Source organism: Mobula hypostoma, chromosome 21 (assembly GCF_963921235.1).
Source record: "Mobula hypostoma chromosome 21, sMobHyp1.1, whole genome shotgun sequence".
Taxonomy (NCBI): Eukaryota; Metazoa; Chordata; class Chondrichthyes; order Myliobatiformes; family Myliobatidae; genus Mobula; species Mobula hypostoma.
This window is the reverse complement of record NC_086117.1, coordinates 43,320,965-43,340,449: the sequence shown is the minus strand read 5'-3', so window position 1 is coordinate 43,340,449 and position 19,485 is coordinate 43,320,965. Positions and strand designations below refer to the sequence as shown.

The 19,485-nt window shown below is 38.0% G+C and overlaps 1 protein-coding gene across 6 annotated transcripts in view; it reads left to right on the top strand.

Moving 5' to 3' along the window:
• The window catches only part of LOC134359958 (glutamate receptor ionotropic, NMDA 1), a 101,825-nt gene extending 82,600 nt beyond the window's left edge, over positions 1-19,225 (top strand). For 2 of the 6 annotated variants that reach the window (XM_063073860.1, XM_063073859.1), the window contains 2 exons: positions 9,831-9,944; positions 14,938-19,225. In XM_063073860.1, coding sequence (XP_062929930.1) covers positions 9,831-9,944; positions 14,938-15,006 — 183 coding nt within the window. In that variant the 3' untranslated portion in view covers positions 15,007-19,225. Of the gene's footprint in view, positions 1-3,458; positions 3,548-5,263; positions 8,628-9,830; positions 9,945-14,937 lie in introns of those variants that run through there. The other 4 variants (XM_063073864.1, XM_063073861.1, XM_063073862.1 and 1 more) reach the window with 3 other exon arrangements.
• Positions 19,226-19,485: the final 260 nt, after the last annotated feature.

Genomic DNA, 19,485 nt, shown 5'->3' with positions numbered 1-19,485 from the left:
ATAGTGGTGGAAATAAGAGCCCTAGAAATGCTGTGGGCATGTGCTCCGTAGACAAACATATGGCAAACATCCATAGTTTAACATACAGCAAACAGCCTGTTTAGTTTCATTCAGGTGGTTGGAGAGGGATGGAGACGACAGCTAGGGAACAGTTTTGTAAAACATTGGTGTCAGCCTTCTAAGTATTTAATTGAGGAAACTTCAGCCTGTCTGGAAGAGACTATCAGTCAAGCAGTCAGCCAGAAGAGAGGCCTAGGGATGTGGGGACCAGTCAGAGGTGAGAGTCAATAATTAATATGGAAGCTCATTCTGTTTACAAATTACTGAAACAAACAAGTAGTTGAGAAATTCTAATTTGTCAATAATAATGTAAGTTTTACAACTGCAAGGCTGCTTTATAGGAAGGCATTTCACCTTGTGATTGAATTGGAATTGGCTTACTGTTATTACATATACACAGATACAACGAAAAGTTCACACAGATCAAATCACTATGTAGTGCATTGAGGTAAACAATAAGAGAATGCAGACTAATGTGTAACAGCTGCAGAGAATGTGCAATACAGATAGACAATAACGTGCAAGATCAGAACGAAATGAATTGTGAGCTCCAGAATCCATCTATCACACTGAAGCATGCATTGAAGAATAGGTTAGGTGAGAGTAAAGGAGAGACATCAGACAGTAGTTTGTGGAGAACACTCATTGAAGTAAACTGGCTGTGTATGTGGCCCATTTCTGTACTGATGCATCTATGCCCAGTGAGCAAGAAAGATTATATGGAAGAAAATGGCCAAAAATACTAGTTGGGGCTTTAGAAGGAATTAAGGCTACAATGGAAATAAGCTAGTTTACATTTGAACCTGGTACAGTTGAATGAATATGGCATTTTTCAACATAAATGTAAAGAAAATTACAAGTCTGTATTCTCCACATTCTCTGTCTTTCTCCATATTCATCCCTTCTCTCAGAAATAAAACCTATGTGCTACAACTGGAGGCAAGTTTATGTGGCAGCTATCAATGAAAGGGTGCAACTAATCCTTTCTGAGAGAGCATGCAATTTCTGTAGGTCTGTGAACTGTCTTTAGTTTTATTCCACTCCGGCAGTATAAACTTGTTAATGGAAGGAGATGTGGGATGGGGGTTTGTGAAGAATGGTGGTAGTGAAAGGTGTCAAACCATGACAATATGCAATATGGAGGCTTATTGTTACCATTTTATGGGACAAACAGGGATAGGTAAAATACTATGCCAGAGGGGATGATATTTTACAGTCTTGTTGAAATGTGTGTATTGTCATGATAAGGACATAGATATCTTCAAATGATAAACTGTGATAAATTCTACCCTTGCAATAATATCATTGATAAGATCATGTTTTAAATGGCTTTATGAGCTTTAATGAGAGAAAAAAATAACAATTTCCACTCCCCACATATTGTGTAAATGTGAACATTACATAAAGTTTGCCTTGTTCACTGCTCTGAAGAGTCTGGCTTCTTCAGCTTGAGACCTGCATGGACACATGCGGGTTACAGAAAGTCAGCAGCCGGAGTGGAAGCTGTCAGTCATTTCATACATGACGTGTGAAAGGAATCATTATTGTTAAATGTTATGTCATGTCATCTTCATAACTTGTACATTATGAACAAAACAAATCTTGACAGGCCAAGGGGTAAAGACAGATTCTGAGAAATGGCCACTGTTAGAGGAGGATATTTTTTGTACAGAATGAGAGGAGTAGGGCCATTCAGCTTGTGTTGCCAAAGTTCTCTGAGCAGTTCTATACAGCTCTGACCAAAGTGAACACAAAAAAATAGTTGAAATAAATTTAAATAATTAAAAAATACTTAAAACGGTGATACAATGTACACTTAATTGAAATGAATTAAGTAAACTATTGATAGACCATTAACATGCAAAAGAAACTTCCTTCACTTAGCATGCTCATCCAGGCCAGTGACCCTGTTGAAGTGAATGGGAATTCACCCCATTGTCAGCCTTGGCTGGCACAAAGCTCAGGAGACAAACACAGAGTATCCTAGCCCTCTGCTCACTACAGCACCTCCACCCAGCACGGTACTGAGTCCACAGGCAGAAGGGAGACCAGATATCACAACATCTGATCCCCAGCACGCTCCTAAGCTCTGTACTGCATCAGAAGGTGCAGAAGAGTGGGACGTTTCCAAGTAGTGAAGAGGACATCACTGGCAAATCTCCCCAAGTACCAGTGAAAGGTAAGCATATTTCAGCCCAATACCATGCCCATTTGCTGCTCAATGTCAAAGAGAAAAAATGACCTACATGCAGAGGAAGAAACAAAAATATGGCTGAGAAACAGAGCTTGTGTAGGGATTAACGTCCAACAGTACTGAGATCATGGCCCTAAATCTTTCCAAATGTCCTAAGATCAATGCTACTCACAGAGTCAGTGCTTTACACAAGAAGCCAAGCCATATGAATTTCACTCTGACTCTCAGTGCATCATCATCCTGGGCACTGAATTGACAATCAATGTAAACAGGTGAGCTTTAAGGCTGCAGCAGTTCACGATGCTGGGCACTTCAGCAGTAGTAGATAATCAAGTTATAGAAATACATGAAAATTGTAATGACTTCAATGAAATGATAATAACTTGCTTCCAGACAGAGTTTGCATTGACATGGCCATATTACTGATAATAATTGGAGCTCAAGGTGCAACCGACAGCAAGTGTGACAGATCAGCACTGGGACTTGCCAGTGTTGCTGACTTACAATGAACACTGGCCCTGTTGTCAGCTCTGGTGTGCCCACTGGGTTTTCCTTAGTAGCCTCTTTTATGCGCAGGAGAGGTTCCATTCCCTTTGCATGGGACCCGCTCCTTGAAGAATTTCCTTATGGTGAATGCTGAGTACCCTCACCCCAGGGTGCGTGGGGTCTGCAGTGCATGAATCCAGGGCCAGGGTCATCCTCAGTGCTCCTGACTCCTCATCCTCATCCCAGGTTCTTTGCTACCACAACAGACATGTGCAGACATAATGAGAGCCACTGAAGCATCAGGATTGTAGTGAGAAATGATGTTCGTCCCCAGCAGCTGGTGTCAGAAGGAGAACAGCAAAGAGACCTTGAGCCTGAGGCTATGTGGTTGAGCAGGAGTGAGAAAGTGGTGACTGGGAGGTGTTCCTGCTCAGCATCCATGGTCTCAGCTCCCTCTGAGTGGCTGAGAAAGCCATTATCCACATACAAGAATCACCCTCATTAAGAAATTATACTCACAAGGTACTTGCAAACAAAGTTCCCCACTACAAATCAACTCATCATTTACAATTTAGAAACACAAAGCACATCAAAAGCAGAAAAATCATCTACCTGAAATTTTAACTGTTTTTCTCTCTCTCTAGACGCTGCTTGACCTGCTGACTATCTCGAACATTTTCTGTTGCACCTCAATTGCATTTGCAGTTTTTGGTTTCAGCTTTCCACATACAAGTAAGGCAGGGAAGCCCAGATGCTGCGCTGATTCCCCAACCTGCTCTGCAGATCCAATTGCACAGGTTACAGTGGATGGATGAATGAATCCCAACTCCAGAAATTTAAATGGCCTATTGATAACATCTCTCTACTTCCTGATGAGTGGCACCACATTTGGAACTCAGCAAAAAAAATCTTTTCCTGATGAGGGACCCCACTCTGCAGATGGGATATCCAGTGTGCAATCACCCTGATTTATCTTGTGAGATCATGAATTTTCTTTCCGAATCCCTCCAATGTATGGGGAATCTCACGCTCAGCCTCTATCTCATTGATCAGGTGGCCCTACGGGTCCTGTTTCAGGATGTTAACTACCCCAGCACTACACTTCAGCCAACTTTGGTATTGGCTTATTATTGTCATGTACCTAGATACAGTGAAAAACTTGTCTTGTATGCTGTTCATACCAATCTCATCATTACACAGTGCATTGAGGTAGAACAAGGTAAAACAATATCCATTGCAGAATAAAGTGTAACAGTTACAGAGGAAGTACAGTGCAGGTGAATGATAAAGTGCAAGATCATAAGGAGATAGGGTGTGAGGTCAAGAGTTCTTAAGTAGAAATCAATCCAATACCATTACCGTAGCTAATCCCTTCCATAGCCTACAGAATCAAAATAAAAATGGCAGATACTGAAAATCCAAACTGAAAATTGAAAATGTTGGAAACACTCAGCAACTCAAGCAGTGCTCGTGGACCTGCTGAGTATGTCTAGCTTTTTGTTTTAAGCCCTAAACCGAATGCCTTCTACCACACAGTGAATAATAAATATCGATTTTTTAATGTCAACATTGCCCATAATTGCCCTAGTGTTATTATGGGCAAAGCCTATCTGCAAAGGCCATAATACAGACTGTGAAAACCATTTAGAGATGTTGGAAGGATGGACGGAGAAAACAAAGGCAGATCTCACAGCCTCTGTCAGAGGAGCATCCAGAACAACTGTCTGTGGGACTGGGTGATAATCCACAGTGAAGCACAGTGCTGTTCAATCATCCCACTTGCAGCACTCACTCGGAAATATTGCCAACACTTGATGCAGTGCCTACTTCATCTTTATATATTCAGGACACTTCAGCTACAGATCCTCATGTTTCTGTTTTCTATGCCTCTCAGCTCACTACCTAGGAAGGTTTCCTACCATCTGCTGCTCCTGTTTGTTGCTGGCTAATTTACAGGGAACATTACGGGAAGAGGCCAAGGCAAAGATAGGAAGAAATTGAGGAAGATTTTTTAATCACCTTGATCTTTATTAGTGATGAACTCATGAGATTTATATGTTGGACCTGATTGGGGGTTTGGTTTGGACATTTTTCACAAGATTATAATTTAAAGGGAGATAGTAGGGCAAGCAAATGTTAGCCTCTTGAACTCTGAGGGAGCATGAGGAGCAATAAGCAAGATCTGATAATTTATGTATTTAACCTTAGTTTTGATTTCTCTTGGAGTTTAACTTGCCATCTTTTCACAAGACTACAAGTTATTGATTCTTGTTGCTAAGAATAGTGTTATTCTTAGTAAGAATGTATAGTATTGATCAACTCTGGCTCTCTGTTATGCTGAGTGGTCTGAGATTATCTCAATCTGCACCTCACAGTTTGTAGTGGTTCATTTCTACTAGGAATTGACTGTTCCCCTTTATTGGTAATGCATATGGTATGTTATATAAGGATCTTGTGAATTGTTCCATTTACCAATCTTCAGGCACGAAACAGTGCACTTTGATGCCTTCACTATCATTGCAGGGGACTTCATCAACCAGGTCAACTTGAAGAAGTTTCTGAATAACTACCACCAACATATCATCTGTGGAACCAGAGGAACCAACACACTTGACCACTGTTATATCACCATCAAGAACACTTACTGTGCCATCCCATGCCCACATTTTGGAAAGTCTGATCACCTGGCTGTACTTCTACTCCCAGCATATAGGCAGATACTAAAAATCAGAGCACCAGTGGTGAAGACCAAGAAGATATGGTCAAGGGAGCAAAGGAGTGCCTACGGGACCATTTTGAGTTGGTGGACTGGACAATACTCAGGGATTCAACTTCGAATGGAATAAATGTGCAAAGTTGTCACTGACTTCATCGAGACCTGTGTGGATGAGTGCGTGCCTTCAAAAATATATGGGACATATCCAAACCAAAAGCTGTGGGTGAACCAGGAGATCTGTAGTCTGCTGAGGGCTACATCTGTGGCATTAAAGACACGTGATCCAGAACTATACAAGAAGTCCAGGTACAACCTACAGATGGCTATTTTAAGAGCTAAAAATCAATTCCAATTGAAGTTAGAGACTGAATTGGATGCACGCCAGCTCTGGCAGAGGTTGCAGGTCATTACTTCCTACAAAGCAAAACCTAACATCATGTGTGGCTGTGATGCTTCACACTCAGATTAGCTCAATGGCTTTTTTGCATACTTCAATATGGAGAATAAAGCTACACTTGTACAAATCCGTGCAACATCTGGTAATTCTGTGGTCTCTGTCTCAGAAGCTGATGCCAGAATATCTTTCGAGAGGATGAACCCTCGCTAGGTATCAGGCACTGATGGTGTATCTGGTAGGGCACTGAAAATCTGTGCCAACAAACTGGTGGGAGTGTTCAAGGACATTTTCAATCTCTCACTCCTGCAGTCGGAGGTTCCCATCTGTTTCAAAAGGGTGACAATCATACCAGTGCCCAAGAACAGGGTGAGCTTCCTCAATGACTATTGCCCAGTGGCACTTACATCTACTGTGATGAAGTGCTTTGAGAGTTTGGTCATGGTTAGAATCAACGCCTGCCTAAGCAGGACTTGGGCCTGCTGCAATTTGCCTATCGCCACAATAGATCTACAGAGGATGCAATCACACTGGCTCTCCACTCGGCCTTAGATCGCCTGGACAATAGCAATATCTATGCCAAGCTGCTGTTATTGATTACAGCTCAGCATTTAGCACAATCATACCCTCAGTTCTAATCAACAAGCTTCATAATCTGAGCCTCTGTACCTCCCTCTGCAACTAGATCCTTGACTTCCTGACCGGGAGACCACAGTCTATACAGATCGGAAATAACATCTCCTCACTGACAATCGACAATGGCGCACCTCAAGAATGCAGGCTTAACCCACTTCTCTACTCTCTCTACACCCACTGGTCTGTGGCTAGGCACAGGCTCAAACAGTATTTATAAATTTTCTAATGACCCAACTATTGTTGGCAGAATTTTAGATGGTGACGTGGAGGCATACAGGAGCGAGATAGATCAGCTGGTTAAGTGGTGTCGCAGCAATGTCAATAAGACCAAGGAATATGTTGTGGACTTCAGGGAGGGGAAGTCAAGGGACAACACACCAGTCCTTATCGCAGGGTCATCAGTGGGAAAGGTGAGCAGTTCCAAGTTCCTGGGGATCAACATCTCTAAAGATCTATCTTGGGCTCACCATATCGATGCAATTACAAAGAAGGCACAACAGTGGCTATATTTCATTAGGAGTTTGAGGAAACGTCATATACTCACAGATTTCTAAGGATGCAACGTGGAGAGCATTCTAACTGGCTGCATCACCATCTGGTATGGAGGGGCCACCGCACAAGACTGGAAAAAGCTACAGAAAGTTGTAAACTCGGTCATTTCCATCATGGACACAAGCTTTGCCAGCATTGTTGACACCTTTGAAAGGTGATGCCTCAAAAAGGTTGTATCCATCATTAAGGATCCTCATCACCGAGGACAGCCCTCTTTTATTACCATCAAGGAGGTGGTGCAGGAGCCAGAAGACACCCACTCAACATTTCAGGAACAGCTTCTTCCCCTCTTCCATCCGATATAAGAATGAACAATGAATCCATAAACACCACCTAATTTTTTTTCCCTTTTGCAGTAATTTAATTTTTAATATGTACTTACTGTATTGTAATTTGTAGATTTTTAATGTTATGTATTACAATGTAAAGCTGCTGCAAACCAACAAATTTCATGACATGTGCCAGTAATATTAAACCTAATTCTGATTCTGATTCTGATACTTTTTTTTCAAAAAAACTGCAGATGCTGAGATAATTTCAACAGAAAAATGCAGCAAGTCAGGAGAGGGTGTAGTGTCTGAGGTGTAGATACGTAAGAATCTGCACTGATGCAACTTAATCAGCTGAGCACTGCACGTATTTATTGTTTATTAAACAAAATATAACTAGTACAAAATGTGCTCTATGTATCCATAATTTTTGCATCATCTGAAAAGCACCAGAAATAGTCTGATCCACATGAGCTGTGATTTATATTGACCGATTAAAGGAGAATGTGAGGAAATTTTTAAATCCTAAATGAAAAATGACATTTCTCTCTGAAGTTATGAAATGAACTGTTGCATTGTGCAAACAGTAATAACAATGTCAACAGTATGGGCAGATATTTTTAAAAAATTATATTAAGCACTTTTGAATTATACAACCGTTTTCACTCGGGTGGGCTTATATTTGCTACACTATTTTAAGTGCCTGGAAGTCCAGTTTTCAAATCATACTTGGACTGAACCCCATTAGCTCTTGGACAAAGAAATAAATATCATTCTTTTTTTATTAGCTGGCACACCTGACTTCAATGCAGGGCAGTATTAGATATTTAGATGACCATCTTAGGTGACAACTAGGTGATCCATCAAATTTTCATTGACTTAGTCCAGACACAAAAACGAGCAATGGGTTTAAGGGAATATTGTCTAAATTGCCTGATACAATACTAGTAATCAATATGTTGACATACTGCATTTGCTTCAGATTTCTATGTATGGTGTTTTAACAATATTAGCTCATTTATGATAAAATATTCTATACCTAATTAAAATAGTAGTTGAAAGAATTTCATATGAACATATTCATTGCTTATATTGTTCTGTGCAATTTCCAACTTGGCTGTTTCATATTACAACCTTGGATACTGTCAGTAGAAGCGGGACCAACATGAATGTGGAAGGTATGAAGGTGTCATGATCTCTGTTCTTTTATTGTTTCTGTGACTCTTTTATCACACAGGATTACCATCCTGCCATTGATCTGACAAATGAGGAAATTAAAGAAACAGTGGGATAACAAAAAGACTGTTTCCTGTTTTTCTTTATTGTTGGGTTTATTGTTGAAGAGATCATTCCCTAGAATGTAAATACATCTTTCACATATGTATATTGTCTTTCATCCATGGTGATAGAAACCCATTTTACCCAAGGTTCTTTTGTAAGTGTTTTTTTTTCCAAAATCACTTTTCTCTTATGTTGCTGTTTAGCATCCTGACTGTGTCACTCCACATGTCTGTTTTCCAGCATTTGTCTCTCTCCCCAAATCTTTCAGAATTTAGATGGATTCAGATTTGCTTCTAAACCTGTCTGACATCATCTACATTGGTGTGCTTCATTGTACTCTGGATTCCGTAGTTCAAAACTCAAGATTAGAAAGTTCTTGCTTATGTTTCTGTTTTGGTTCAAATCAATATTTCAACTAATAATGGATCAATGTTAATGAAGAGTCTGGTCTCCACACAGGAAGTAGTGACTGCTGACACCTCGGTCTTATATAGATGAACTGGAGCCTATAGGCTCCTTCAGTCATGTTTATTAAATGCATCCTTCTGCATTCTTTGAAAAGGACTCCACTCTTCAAGACATCAAAGGAGGAATCAGTTTGGACCATGAGTTTTTCAATGAAAGAGTCTATTTGTCTTGGCTCAAAATAATGTGTCATTCATGGCAACAAAAGAGAAACAGTTTTTAAAAGAATAGACATTGTTGAACTGGATATGAAAATTATACCTAGTATTTTAATAGAAACGTTTAGATATTACTTATTTTGCTTTAAGTTTATTTTAGATTGAAGTAATTTTTAGTTTTTTTAAAACTTTTATAAATTATTTTGGAAATCATACAAAAACACTAGTGTATTAGTGACTAGTGCACTACATACACGAAGGTTCATGCATTCTCATCTTCAAGATCTGAGTCACGTTCATTAGATTCACTGCTCTTTCACAAATCTCAGCTTGTGGTGAGATATTTCCTTTGATTTACCATTATTGCTGCTTGACAGTTAGGCCCTCCTTTGCCAGTTAACAATGTGGGACCCTCAAAGTGATTATTCTCATCCTTTTCCTGTCAGTTTGTTGGAACTGCCTTTCTTGGGCCAGGTTGCCACAGAGGTTTGCCAAACAAATTATCTGTAGTGTACATCTACTTGATTTCTTCTTGCCACTACAAATATTAGACAAAGGTAGATTATAAATAGCTATTATCAACAAAAAAAGTCAATAACATCAAATATATCTGTTCTAGGATAGAAAAAGTGGTAGCGCAGAGCCTGACCCTAAAAAGAAAGCAGCACCTTTTAGATCGCTCACTTCAACACTGACCTCCAGCTTCAAGAGACGTAGGTCTTCCAAAGACACGGTAAGAGGATCTGGGACTCCTTTCACCATACCATGAGTCCATTAGCCCAAAGCTCATTCAGTACTATTACATATCCACATCACCACATGCCCATGTGAAACAGCTGCATTACATCCTTAACACTGGGCAAAGGAATAATGTGGGAGAACTCCAAAAGTGTTGATAACATCCTTGAATGTTTATGTCTGACACTTGTTCTTGCTCTCATTACCATTGTTAGTTGCCCTGGTCTTGAGCTCTGTTCTAAAGAAAATTCCCTATGCTTATTGCTGATCCATTCATGATGAACATAACCTTCAGTTAAATCTCACAACTGCCACAGGAGTCTAGGTTCATTGCCAAGATCCATGGATTTCATCATTCCTCAGCTTCATGTCTTCTGCCATTTCTAAGCATTGATATTTTATATACTTCCTGCAAATCATGTTCTTTATCATTCCAAAGAATCATCCCTCACCATTTGCAAGGATCATGTTCTTTCTGCTGCTTTTTGATGATGGTGATGATGAGGATGAAATTTCTAAATTAGATCACTGACATGACCTTTTTATGATATATTTGTTGACTGTGATGATGTAATGATGTTTTGACTTTGTCTTTCTCTCTGCAGACACTTGTTCTTCCTTTTAGATTTCATCTTTTTCTTAACCAATTTTTTCAAGCTCTTCTTGAAATTCATCTTTATCTTGACTTCTTACTGCAAGTTCATCAATGATACATAATTGTCACACATTTTCAACAACTAAAGTCCTTTATCTTGGCATTTTTCACTTCCTCTTTTTAGATATATTTTTCATGTATTTAGTAATTGATTTATGATCCTGGCGATAGTCCCACACAGAAATATTACTGTTTAAAATGACTATTACATATGTGGGGGAGAAAGGGAGAATTTTGCTAGTTTTAGTGCTCACAGAGTTTGAAAAATAGAAGCTGGAACCCTTAATAAACATGTTTTCTTACAAGATGGATCAAAACCATCATTAAGAATACATTGTATAGGACAGCTGGAATTCTGCTTGTACACTCATACTAAGTTCAGTCACCTCATCACAAAATCAAACTCAGCTATATTAAACGCAAACAATATGGGTTATATTAAACATGGGTTTGGCCCACCAAATTAGATTTAATTTGCAGCAATTAAGCTGCACACAGAGATACTTTCAGATTGAAATTTCCCCAATAGAAAGAGCAGAATGAGTCTTCTCTACCATTAGCAACAGATCTACAAAACAGCAGAAATGCCCAGCCCTGACACGAGATATCCGAGAATATATTAACACACCCGTTTAGAAACATAAACGCACTTCCCACTTTTCATTACAGTGATCATCTACATAATAGTACCATTAAACCATTTTAGCCATTCAGCCTTTTTGTGGTTCTATTGTAATTCAGCAGTGTTCTTTTCAATGTTTATTTTCACTAAAGTTTTTGTTTAGTATCCTTGTTTCCCTATGAAAGAATCAATGTAAAGCCAATAAATTATATCCAAATCACAGCCCCTGGAACCATGGTTGTAGCTAAAAACTTTAAATAAGTATACTATTAGGGACTGGCTCTGTAACCTTGGTCATGACAGTTGAGTAGCACTAAAAAGGTAGCTAACTAATGAAGCACAAATTTTAAAAACCAGCAAGACATGGCTAGGAAGCCAGGAAACACTGCTTGAATAATAAGAGTAACATGAATGATAAAGCCAAATTTCTAAAGTCAGAATTTCTATTAGCGATGATGCTGATACAGTACAATGCCTTTTTCTGTCCACAAGGACTGTTGGTATATTTCAGATCTGAGAATTACTCTGGCCACTTAATAATATAAATAGGATTTAATATCAACAGGAAAAATATATGAGGCAGTTTTGGCATATTGCCAGATGAACTCATGTTTTCTCCTTATAACTGAGCAACAAGGCCAGAGGGTATCATATACAATTTTCAATTTTGGATGTTTACTCTCTCCGGGGTTTGGTTTGCCGATATTTTAATCTTGCTGGTCTAACTTTCCTAAGCCAACTGTGAAGTGAACAACGTCTTCATTACACAGTTGGATTATTCTTGACGACTATCAAGTCAGTAATAATTTAAAATCCAGTTTAAGAAATATTGCCTCAACTATTTATCCCTGCATTTCCTGAGGGCATTACTTAGAAATTAGTCTTTAATTCCTTTAATTTGAATGGTTAGAACCCTTCTCCTTGAATGTGGCATACTCCCATTGCCTCTATTTAGGAAAATTTCTCATTTGTTAGGATCTTTCCCTTCCTTTTGAAAAAAAGGCATAGCTTAGTTGGCATTTTTATTTCAAAGGTATGGCTACCCCTTGTCTTCTGTCATCGTCTTGTCTGCCTTCTCACTTAGAAGCACATGTTTTATTTGCGTCATTTCATCAGTGGAACCTTAAAATAATTTTGTTTCTACAGTGTTTTGATCTTCACAAAGTCAGACAAGATGACATTTCAGAAAAACTGCATGATGAATTCCTTTCCCATTCCCTCTAATTGTACATTGTGCTCTAATCCTTTCAGATCTTGTTTTCAGAATTTTAATGTACATTTTTTATTGAACAGCATTTTACTTACAAAATAAAATAGAATGCAAACTGATGTGTCTTGTCTGTCAGTCTGATTTTATGTGCTTTCCTGTTCTTTGATATGCACTGAATAATTTCATTTTTAATGAACTCCAAAGTTGCTAACTTCATACAGTATGTTCCGCTCCATTGTGCAATATGCCTGCCAACTGTCATTTCCCAGCCACTGTGGCATTCCTCAAAAGAACCTTTGTATGTATTGCAGTTATTTAATCTGTTGTTGTACAAGAAACTGTATTTTCCCTCCTGCTTTCAGATGGAACAGTGATGCTTCTTCCTGCTTCTTCTTCTTTTGATTAGAAACTTAACTACTCAAGTAATAATGAATATGGATCTTGAGAAATTGCTTCTTCATTTTAGCCTGGCTGTGTAGGATTAATGCAAAGGCCAGAAAGCTAAGCTTGATAAAATCCATATTCATGAAAATATAATTTGATTATTGTTTGTTTTTAAATGTTATTGTTTGATGAATTTTGCATGATAAGGTTGCATGGAAAATAGTGACCTTACTAGATCATAAGTAACTGTACTATTTGTAAAGGGGTTAAAGTTCTTGCTTTAATCAAGGAAAAATACTGATGCCACAGATTCTGGTTCACATTTCCAATGAGGTTATCAAAATCAGTGAGTGCTCACTTGTGTAACACAGCAACTGAATCTTATATTGGCTCTGACTGAATTGTATTATGGGTTGAAAACTTCATAAAACAAGCTTTAATTTAATAGAAACCAGTTTTGTAATTTGTATTTTTAAATTAACATATTATTCTAAATGCAGGTGAGCACACTTATGTACCATGATATGACAAGAAAAATGAATTTATTATTATTAAAGCAAAAACCATTCATGAATAAAAATACATCTTTACTAGCCATATTCCTAACAATGTGTAAAATATAGATGCTTAAATGAATGCAGTGAGAAATAAGAATAGATTGAACTGAATGTGTTTATTTGGGTGATGTACCATCTTACGGCAAAGGCTTATTGCCTCAATAATGACAGAGGAACTTTAGCCTTTAGTAAATGGGAGTAAACATAGCAATTAACATCTTTTTCTAACTTTACTGAGTATGTTCTAGTTTCTGTAGATTACAAATTAAAAGCATTTGTGGATAATTTTGTACCTTGTTTTATGAAAGGAGCTGGGGCTGAAAATGTAAGCATTGGGCTCTGAGATTGGAGCATATGACCTGGGAAGTTCCACAGAGAAAAAGAAAAAATCTTTCTGTGCTTCTTTTCAATACATTTACTTCACTAAATAATTATTAGTAGCAAGTTTAGTGACAACATGTACTGACTGGAGTTAGTGTTGTTTGGTGTTACGTAATTTACACTGTGACAGCACTTGAAAAGCTCCACTTTCTGGAACAATTTGCAAGAATTTCTAGGTTGCAGATTGATCCTGAACCACCATCATGACCCCATCTTCTCACCCTCGACCACTAACCATGAAATATTGATTTGTCAAAAATATCAGACACTTGATTAGCTTTGTGTAGTTAGTGCAGTAGATTAGTTAGTGTAGTTTTGTAGTAGTTATGAAAATGCTGGCACTATAACAGTTTTCCATGTTACAGAGATAGATCAGAACATAAACTCTGAGAATTGTCTCCTCAGGAAGCTTTTAAAAGAGTTACAATCAATTACAACTTTTTAGGAGAACATGAATGGCTGGTGACAAGCTTATTTCCCCAGGTTGTGAGACACCTAATCAGCAATCCTTAAAGGGATTGCTGGAACCTCATCCCAAAAGTTAAGATTTCTGGTAAGCTCTGAAGCAGCACTTGCTTCTCCCCCCCAAAAGTATAAACTGCTGGCTGGTTAGCTGAACAATTTCTATCAAAATAAATCTTTCACCTGCAGCAAGCTGACTAACTGATACCCACAGTTCATCAAGAAAGTACTAACAGGAACTGAACTTGAACCTGGTTCTAGTTTTGTAACTCTCCTGTTTAAGCAAGCACCAAGCCAGGATATAGTGCTTGACTAAGCAACACACACAAGATGCTGGAAGGACTCCTGATAAAGGGTCTCGGCCTGAAATATTGACTGTTTACCGTTTTCCATACGCTAGATGCTGCCTGGCCTGCTGAGCTCCTCCAACATTTTGTGTATGTTGCTTTGGATTTCCACCATCTACAGATTTTCTCATATAGTGCCTGACTGATGTGCAACCTCTATTTCACCATTCATGAGTGCACCTGAATGCTAATTTAACCTCACCTTCCATTTTCCTACAACAATAAATAAAGTTAATCTTGACAAATTCAGCCTATGTGTGGTAGAGTTATTGAGCAATGACCATTAGACATCTAGGGTGAAGGGCACACTGATTCTTCCGTGTCCTTGTGGAAGACTGGTTCTAATTCCTCTCTCTTTCTTATTTTACAGCAATACCATCCTACTGACATAAGTGGGCAACTGAACCTCTCAGACCCTTCTGTCAGCACTGTAGTGTGAATCTGCCCAGAATACTGATGTTTTAAACCAGAATGAATTAAGCTACTCAAGAATTATTATCCAACAGCACTAGACTTTAGAACACCAGCAGTACGCAGATTGAAAGAAGAATCAAAAGATACAATGGAATCACAACAAAATTGTCAGCATCTTTTTCTGCAAAACTTCAATGTTACTGAACCTTGTGTGGCCTGATCAGAGGAAAGTTACTCATTCTGTAGGTGTTTTATTTACTTACCAAACTTCCAGTATTAACCATCCATCAAACTTCTATGAATCAGTGAAGTTTCAGTATTCCTCATTGACTGTCAGTATTATTTGGAAGAAATTGGACAGGTCAGTAGCTTAGTGTCATAGTCCGTTACCTTGGGAGCATACCAAAATTCTGCCCAAGAGTAGTGGAATGATAGTGTCTGGCTGTTGGGCACAGAAGTAAAATGACTTTGGTACACTTTTAAGTGTCTAGTAGGCATCAAACCACAACAACATATTACCCATAGGTCTGCAAAAATGGTTCTTTACCTGACAGAGTTAATCAGGGAGGACACAAAAACTGCAAGTATGAAAGAGGAAAAGTATGACACTAATGCAGTAGGTGGTATGTTTCTGAAAAGCTAAAGTGTATAATGAGCTGGAGGAGAAGAGAACAGACTTGTTGTGTTTTTAATAGTTGTGCCAAATCTACACAAATTAATTTTAAAGAGGGAAAAGCCATAGTTTTGTGGGAACAAACTTTGAATTCACACTAATTCACTAGGTATGTTTAGTAAGTAGACATGATGGGTATAACTTCTTACTTTCTAACAATTTGTAGAAAATTCCATGCCAATGTATCATGAAATGTACATCAAAGGTGAAGTAAAACAATAACAAAATTTAAAAGTTATAGTTCTGAAAAAAGACTTGAAATGTATTTTTTTGGAACAGTACAGCAGAGTTATCTTTAGTGTTTGGTGAATTACTAATGAGGGACACAATCTCAGCAGATGATTAAAGGGGAATAAATGGGGTAGAGGGAGAGGAGTTTGATGAGGTATTAAAAGTCTTTAAAGAGATGATTATTTTCTTAAAAACAGCTATTAACGCACAAATATTTCATACATAACTGCTTACCTAATTAAAAAGGAAATATATAAAAGCAAATAGAAAAAGAAGTGTGATTCAAATTATAATTCTAGTTATAAACAAAACTATTACTAGCATAGAACCGTTGAGCCAAAAATTCCCTTTACTGTTATTTCTGTGTAAGTTAAGAAAACCTCAATAATTATGTCAATTCCTTTGCTAATATTAAAAATAGAAGAAACAACAAAAAAAACGTGTTCAGATCCGTTCATACAGTGGAGAAAATGGAAACACCCAAAAAGTGCCACTGACCGTTGGCACTTCATCCACTCATAGCAGTTTGAAAACATGACAATGGAAGTGCAGTGCTATTTCAAGAAAGATATAAATAAACCAATATTTTTATTTTAACAAGAAAGCCAGCGTACTCCAGTTTAAACAGGCATTATATGTCTGGGAGCAAACTCAAAAAATGCTACCTTAATCAGTTTTCTATCCATTGTTTTACCAACTCAGTGGACAAATTAAGGATCTGAACATATACTCAGTCTGTGTTGTCTGTATGAGACTTCCTTTCAATATGCCACCAGTGTAAAGCAATGTAACTGTATTGGGAAGATTTTGGTCTCTTCACCGCTATGTTTGTTCCCAAAGAGGGGAATCTGTGGCTGGAAAATTCAGTGAAATTTTCTGCTGATCATTGTGTGCCAGTTTTCTAGGCCACCCAAGTGTAACAGGTGGAGAGGAAGGGATACTGAGATCTTTTACCTTAAGCATTCATATACTGTATTTAAAGTTGCACAACATAATTTCATTAGATTTTTACTATAATTTCCAAATCTATGCACTCAGTTAATATAATTTCCCAGAATTATTCATCATCTGTAACAACAGAAGGCAGAAAAAGGTTTCAGACACTAATTACACAGTTCTGAAATATAGAGTCAGCCCCTATTTAGTCAGCCCATCCTTTTCCCATGTGGAGTAAAATCTTAGAATCATAGTCTGGAAGGACAGATCCGCAGCTAAAGATTTAGCCCAGATGGCATATTTAGCATGATGGCAGTGATAACAGACATCCAAGATCTCCAATCTTTCTCCTTAATGTGTCAATTATTTTACGGGTCCAGTTACATCCATGGACTAGGCTGCCAAAATGCTCCAATGACTTGATAAAGATATTCAGAATTATGAGGGATCTAGTTTTTACACTGAATTATTGTCATCGATATAAAGCTAAAGACCCAGAATAACATGAGAAAACTCTTTTGATCCGAAACTCCCAGCTGGAATGGGTGGTGAAAAAAGAGAACTGGATTGGTACTTTAGGGAAGAAAATATGGAGAATGAGCTGGCATTCTTTGGGATGCAACATCATGCTTTCAAGCTTTGTAAACGAAAACATCCCACACTAACTTAATTACCATAGTCTTCATGCACTGCAAAAACTTATTGCAACTTTTTTCTAAACAAATTTTATGTGCACAACTTTATACATCAAAGTTATTAAAAATTATGACTCAAAGAGTAGACAGGATATGAGGTACAAATATTGATACACCTTGCCCAAGAATATGTATGCAATTAAACAGAACAAGTTATACAGATTGCACTTCGTTACTTGAAGAGCTACACACATTAACAAATGCAATCCTATACACACTGCATATTTCTTCTCAACTGCACTGCCCAGTAAGCTGCTGAAACTATAAATCTTGTTTCTTCTCAAACATAATTAATAATTAGTTCAGATCTGTGCCTGGGAGAGGAATGTATAGAGAGATACTTCGGGCTCTATATATGGGACTAAAATCTCTTGGGTGTTCCTACATGATGAACTGCCAAAATATTTATGAATAGAAATTTATTATCGCAGTTTTGAATGCTGATGAATAGAGATCCATTGAATAATTTTATATATTTGATTTGAAAAATACTAATTTATGATTGTAAGTCAACACTGCAGATTTATTATCATACATGCTTTGGGAAATTCTTGTAGTGCACTTAACCTCACTGTTGCAGGACATTGTAAAGGATTCAGCCTGTATTATTCCCTGTGCAGTGGATAACGTGTAATAAAAACAGAAAATGATGGAAGATCTCAGCAGCCCAGGAAACATCTATGGAATGCTAAACAGGATTAATGTTTCAGGTCAATGAACTTTTATCGGAACTAGGAAGTAAGTTTAAATTTGCAGAGAGGGAGAGGGGTTGCTAGAACGAAAGGTAAGCTTAGTCGTAGGGTGGAAACTAAGGAGAGGTTGAAGGACATAATTGTGATGGTGCACATACAGAGAGGATGGCAAAAGTACATCTTGGAGAGGTTTAACTAGGAGCAGATAAATGAAATCTGAAATATCGGAGGAGGGAGGGGAAAATACTGAATACCAGAAATGTGAGATATCCATCTGCAATGGCTGATCATATGGAATTGTTGTTCAGTATTAATTCCTGGAAGCTCCTATGTGATGTTGGAAGATGGTTTCCCAAGCTTACACTGAGCTTCATTAGAAAGTTTTGAAGTCAAGTTACTTTGATCTGAATACAACTTCAAGGACTCCCACAGTCAATTTGACCAGATTTCCTCTCAATCTGCTTCCAGCAAGAAACGTGTTTCTATGTCTCCATTGCATCAGTTGTGACTGTTGTGTCACCTTTCACTCCAATGGTTCCAATACGGCTTTCACCTCAGCAATAGTATACAAGACTCTCAGGCATGTCTCTTCCAGCTCAAAGAACAGATGCCCCTCTTGCAATTTACAACAGGCACCCTCTTCCAGTTGGCATCACCACCTGTCTCCACCCAATAACACAGGCTCCTTTTTTGTTGCGTCTCCCTCCCTCCTCATTCTTTGTAACAAAACTACAAAATTTGTTTCATTTCTAACTCTGCCTAGTTCTGATGAAAGATCATTAGCCATTAGCCTTTTCTGAAATCCACAGATGCTGCCTGATCTGAAGAGCATTTCCATTATTTTATTAGTATTTCAGATTTCCAGCACCTCCAGTATTTTGTCTATGAGTAATGTTTAGTGCCTAAGATAGTTTATGTAAATTCTTACAAATTTGTTTTTGAACTGGTTATAGATACTGCATGCTATTGAAAATACACACTTTTTTCAACAATTCTGAAATAATAAAATAATTTTAAAAGGTGTTTGTCACTTATGTATGGTTCAAATGTGAACACTTTGGTTCGAGGACTGTTTTTATTTGGATATAATGGCTTCCATTCTGGAAAACATGTAACAGTGCCCATCCACATGGAGCATTCGTAGATTATACCAGAATTTCACAAGATTGACAGAGCAAGCTTGGAGCTCATCCTCATGTGGTAATGGAAATAAAACAGGATGTTGTCAATTCAGATTACCTGAAAGTGCTGGTTTGGATGGGACGAGGAATGCAACA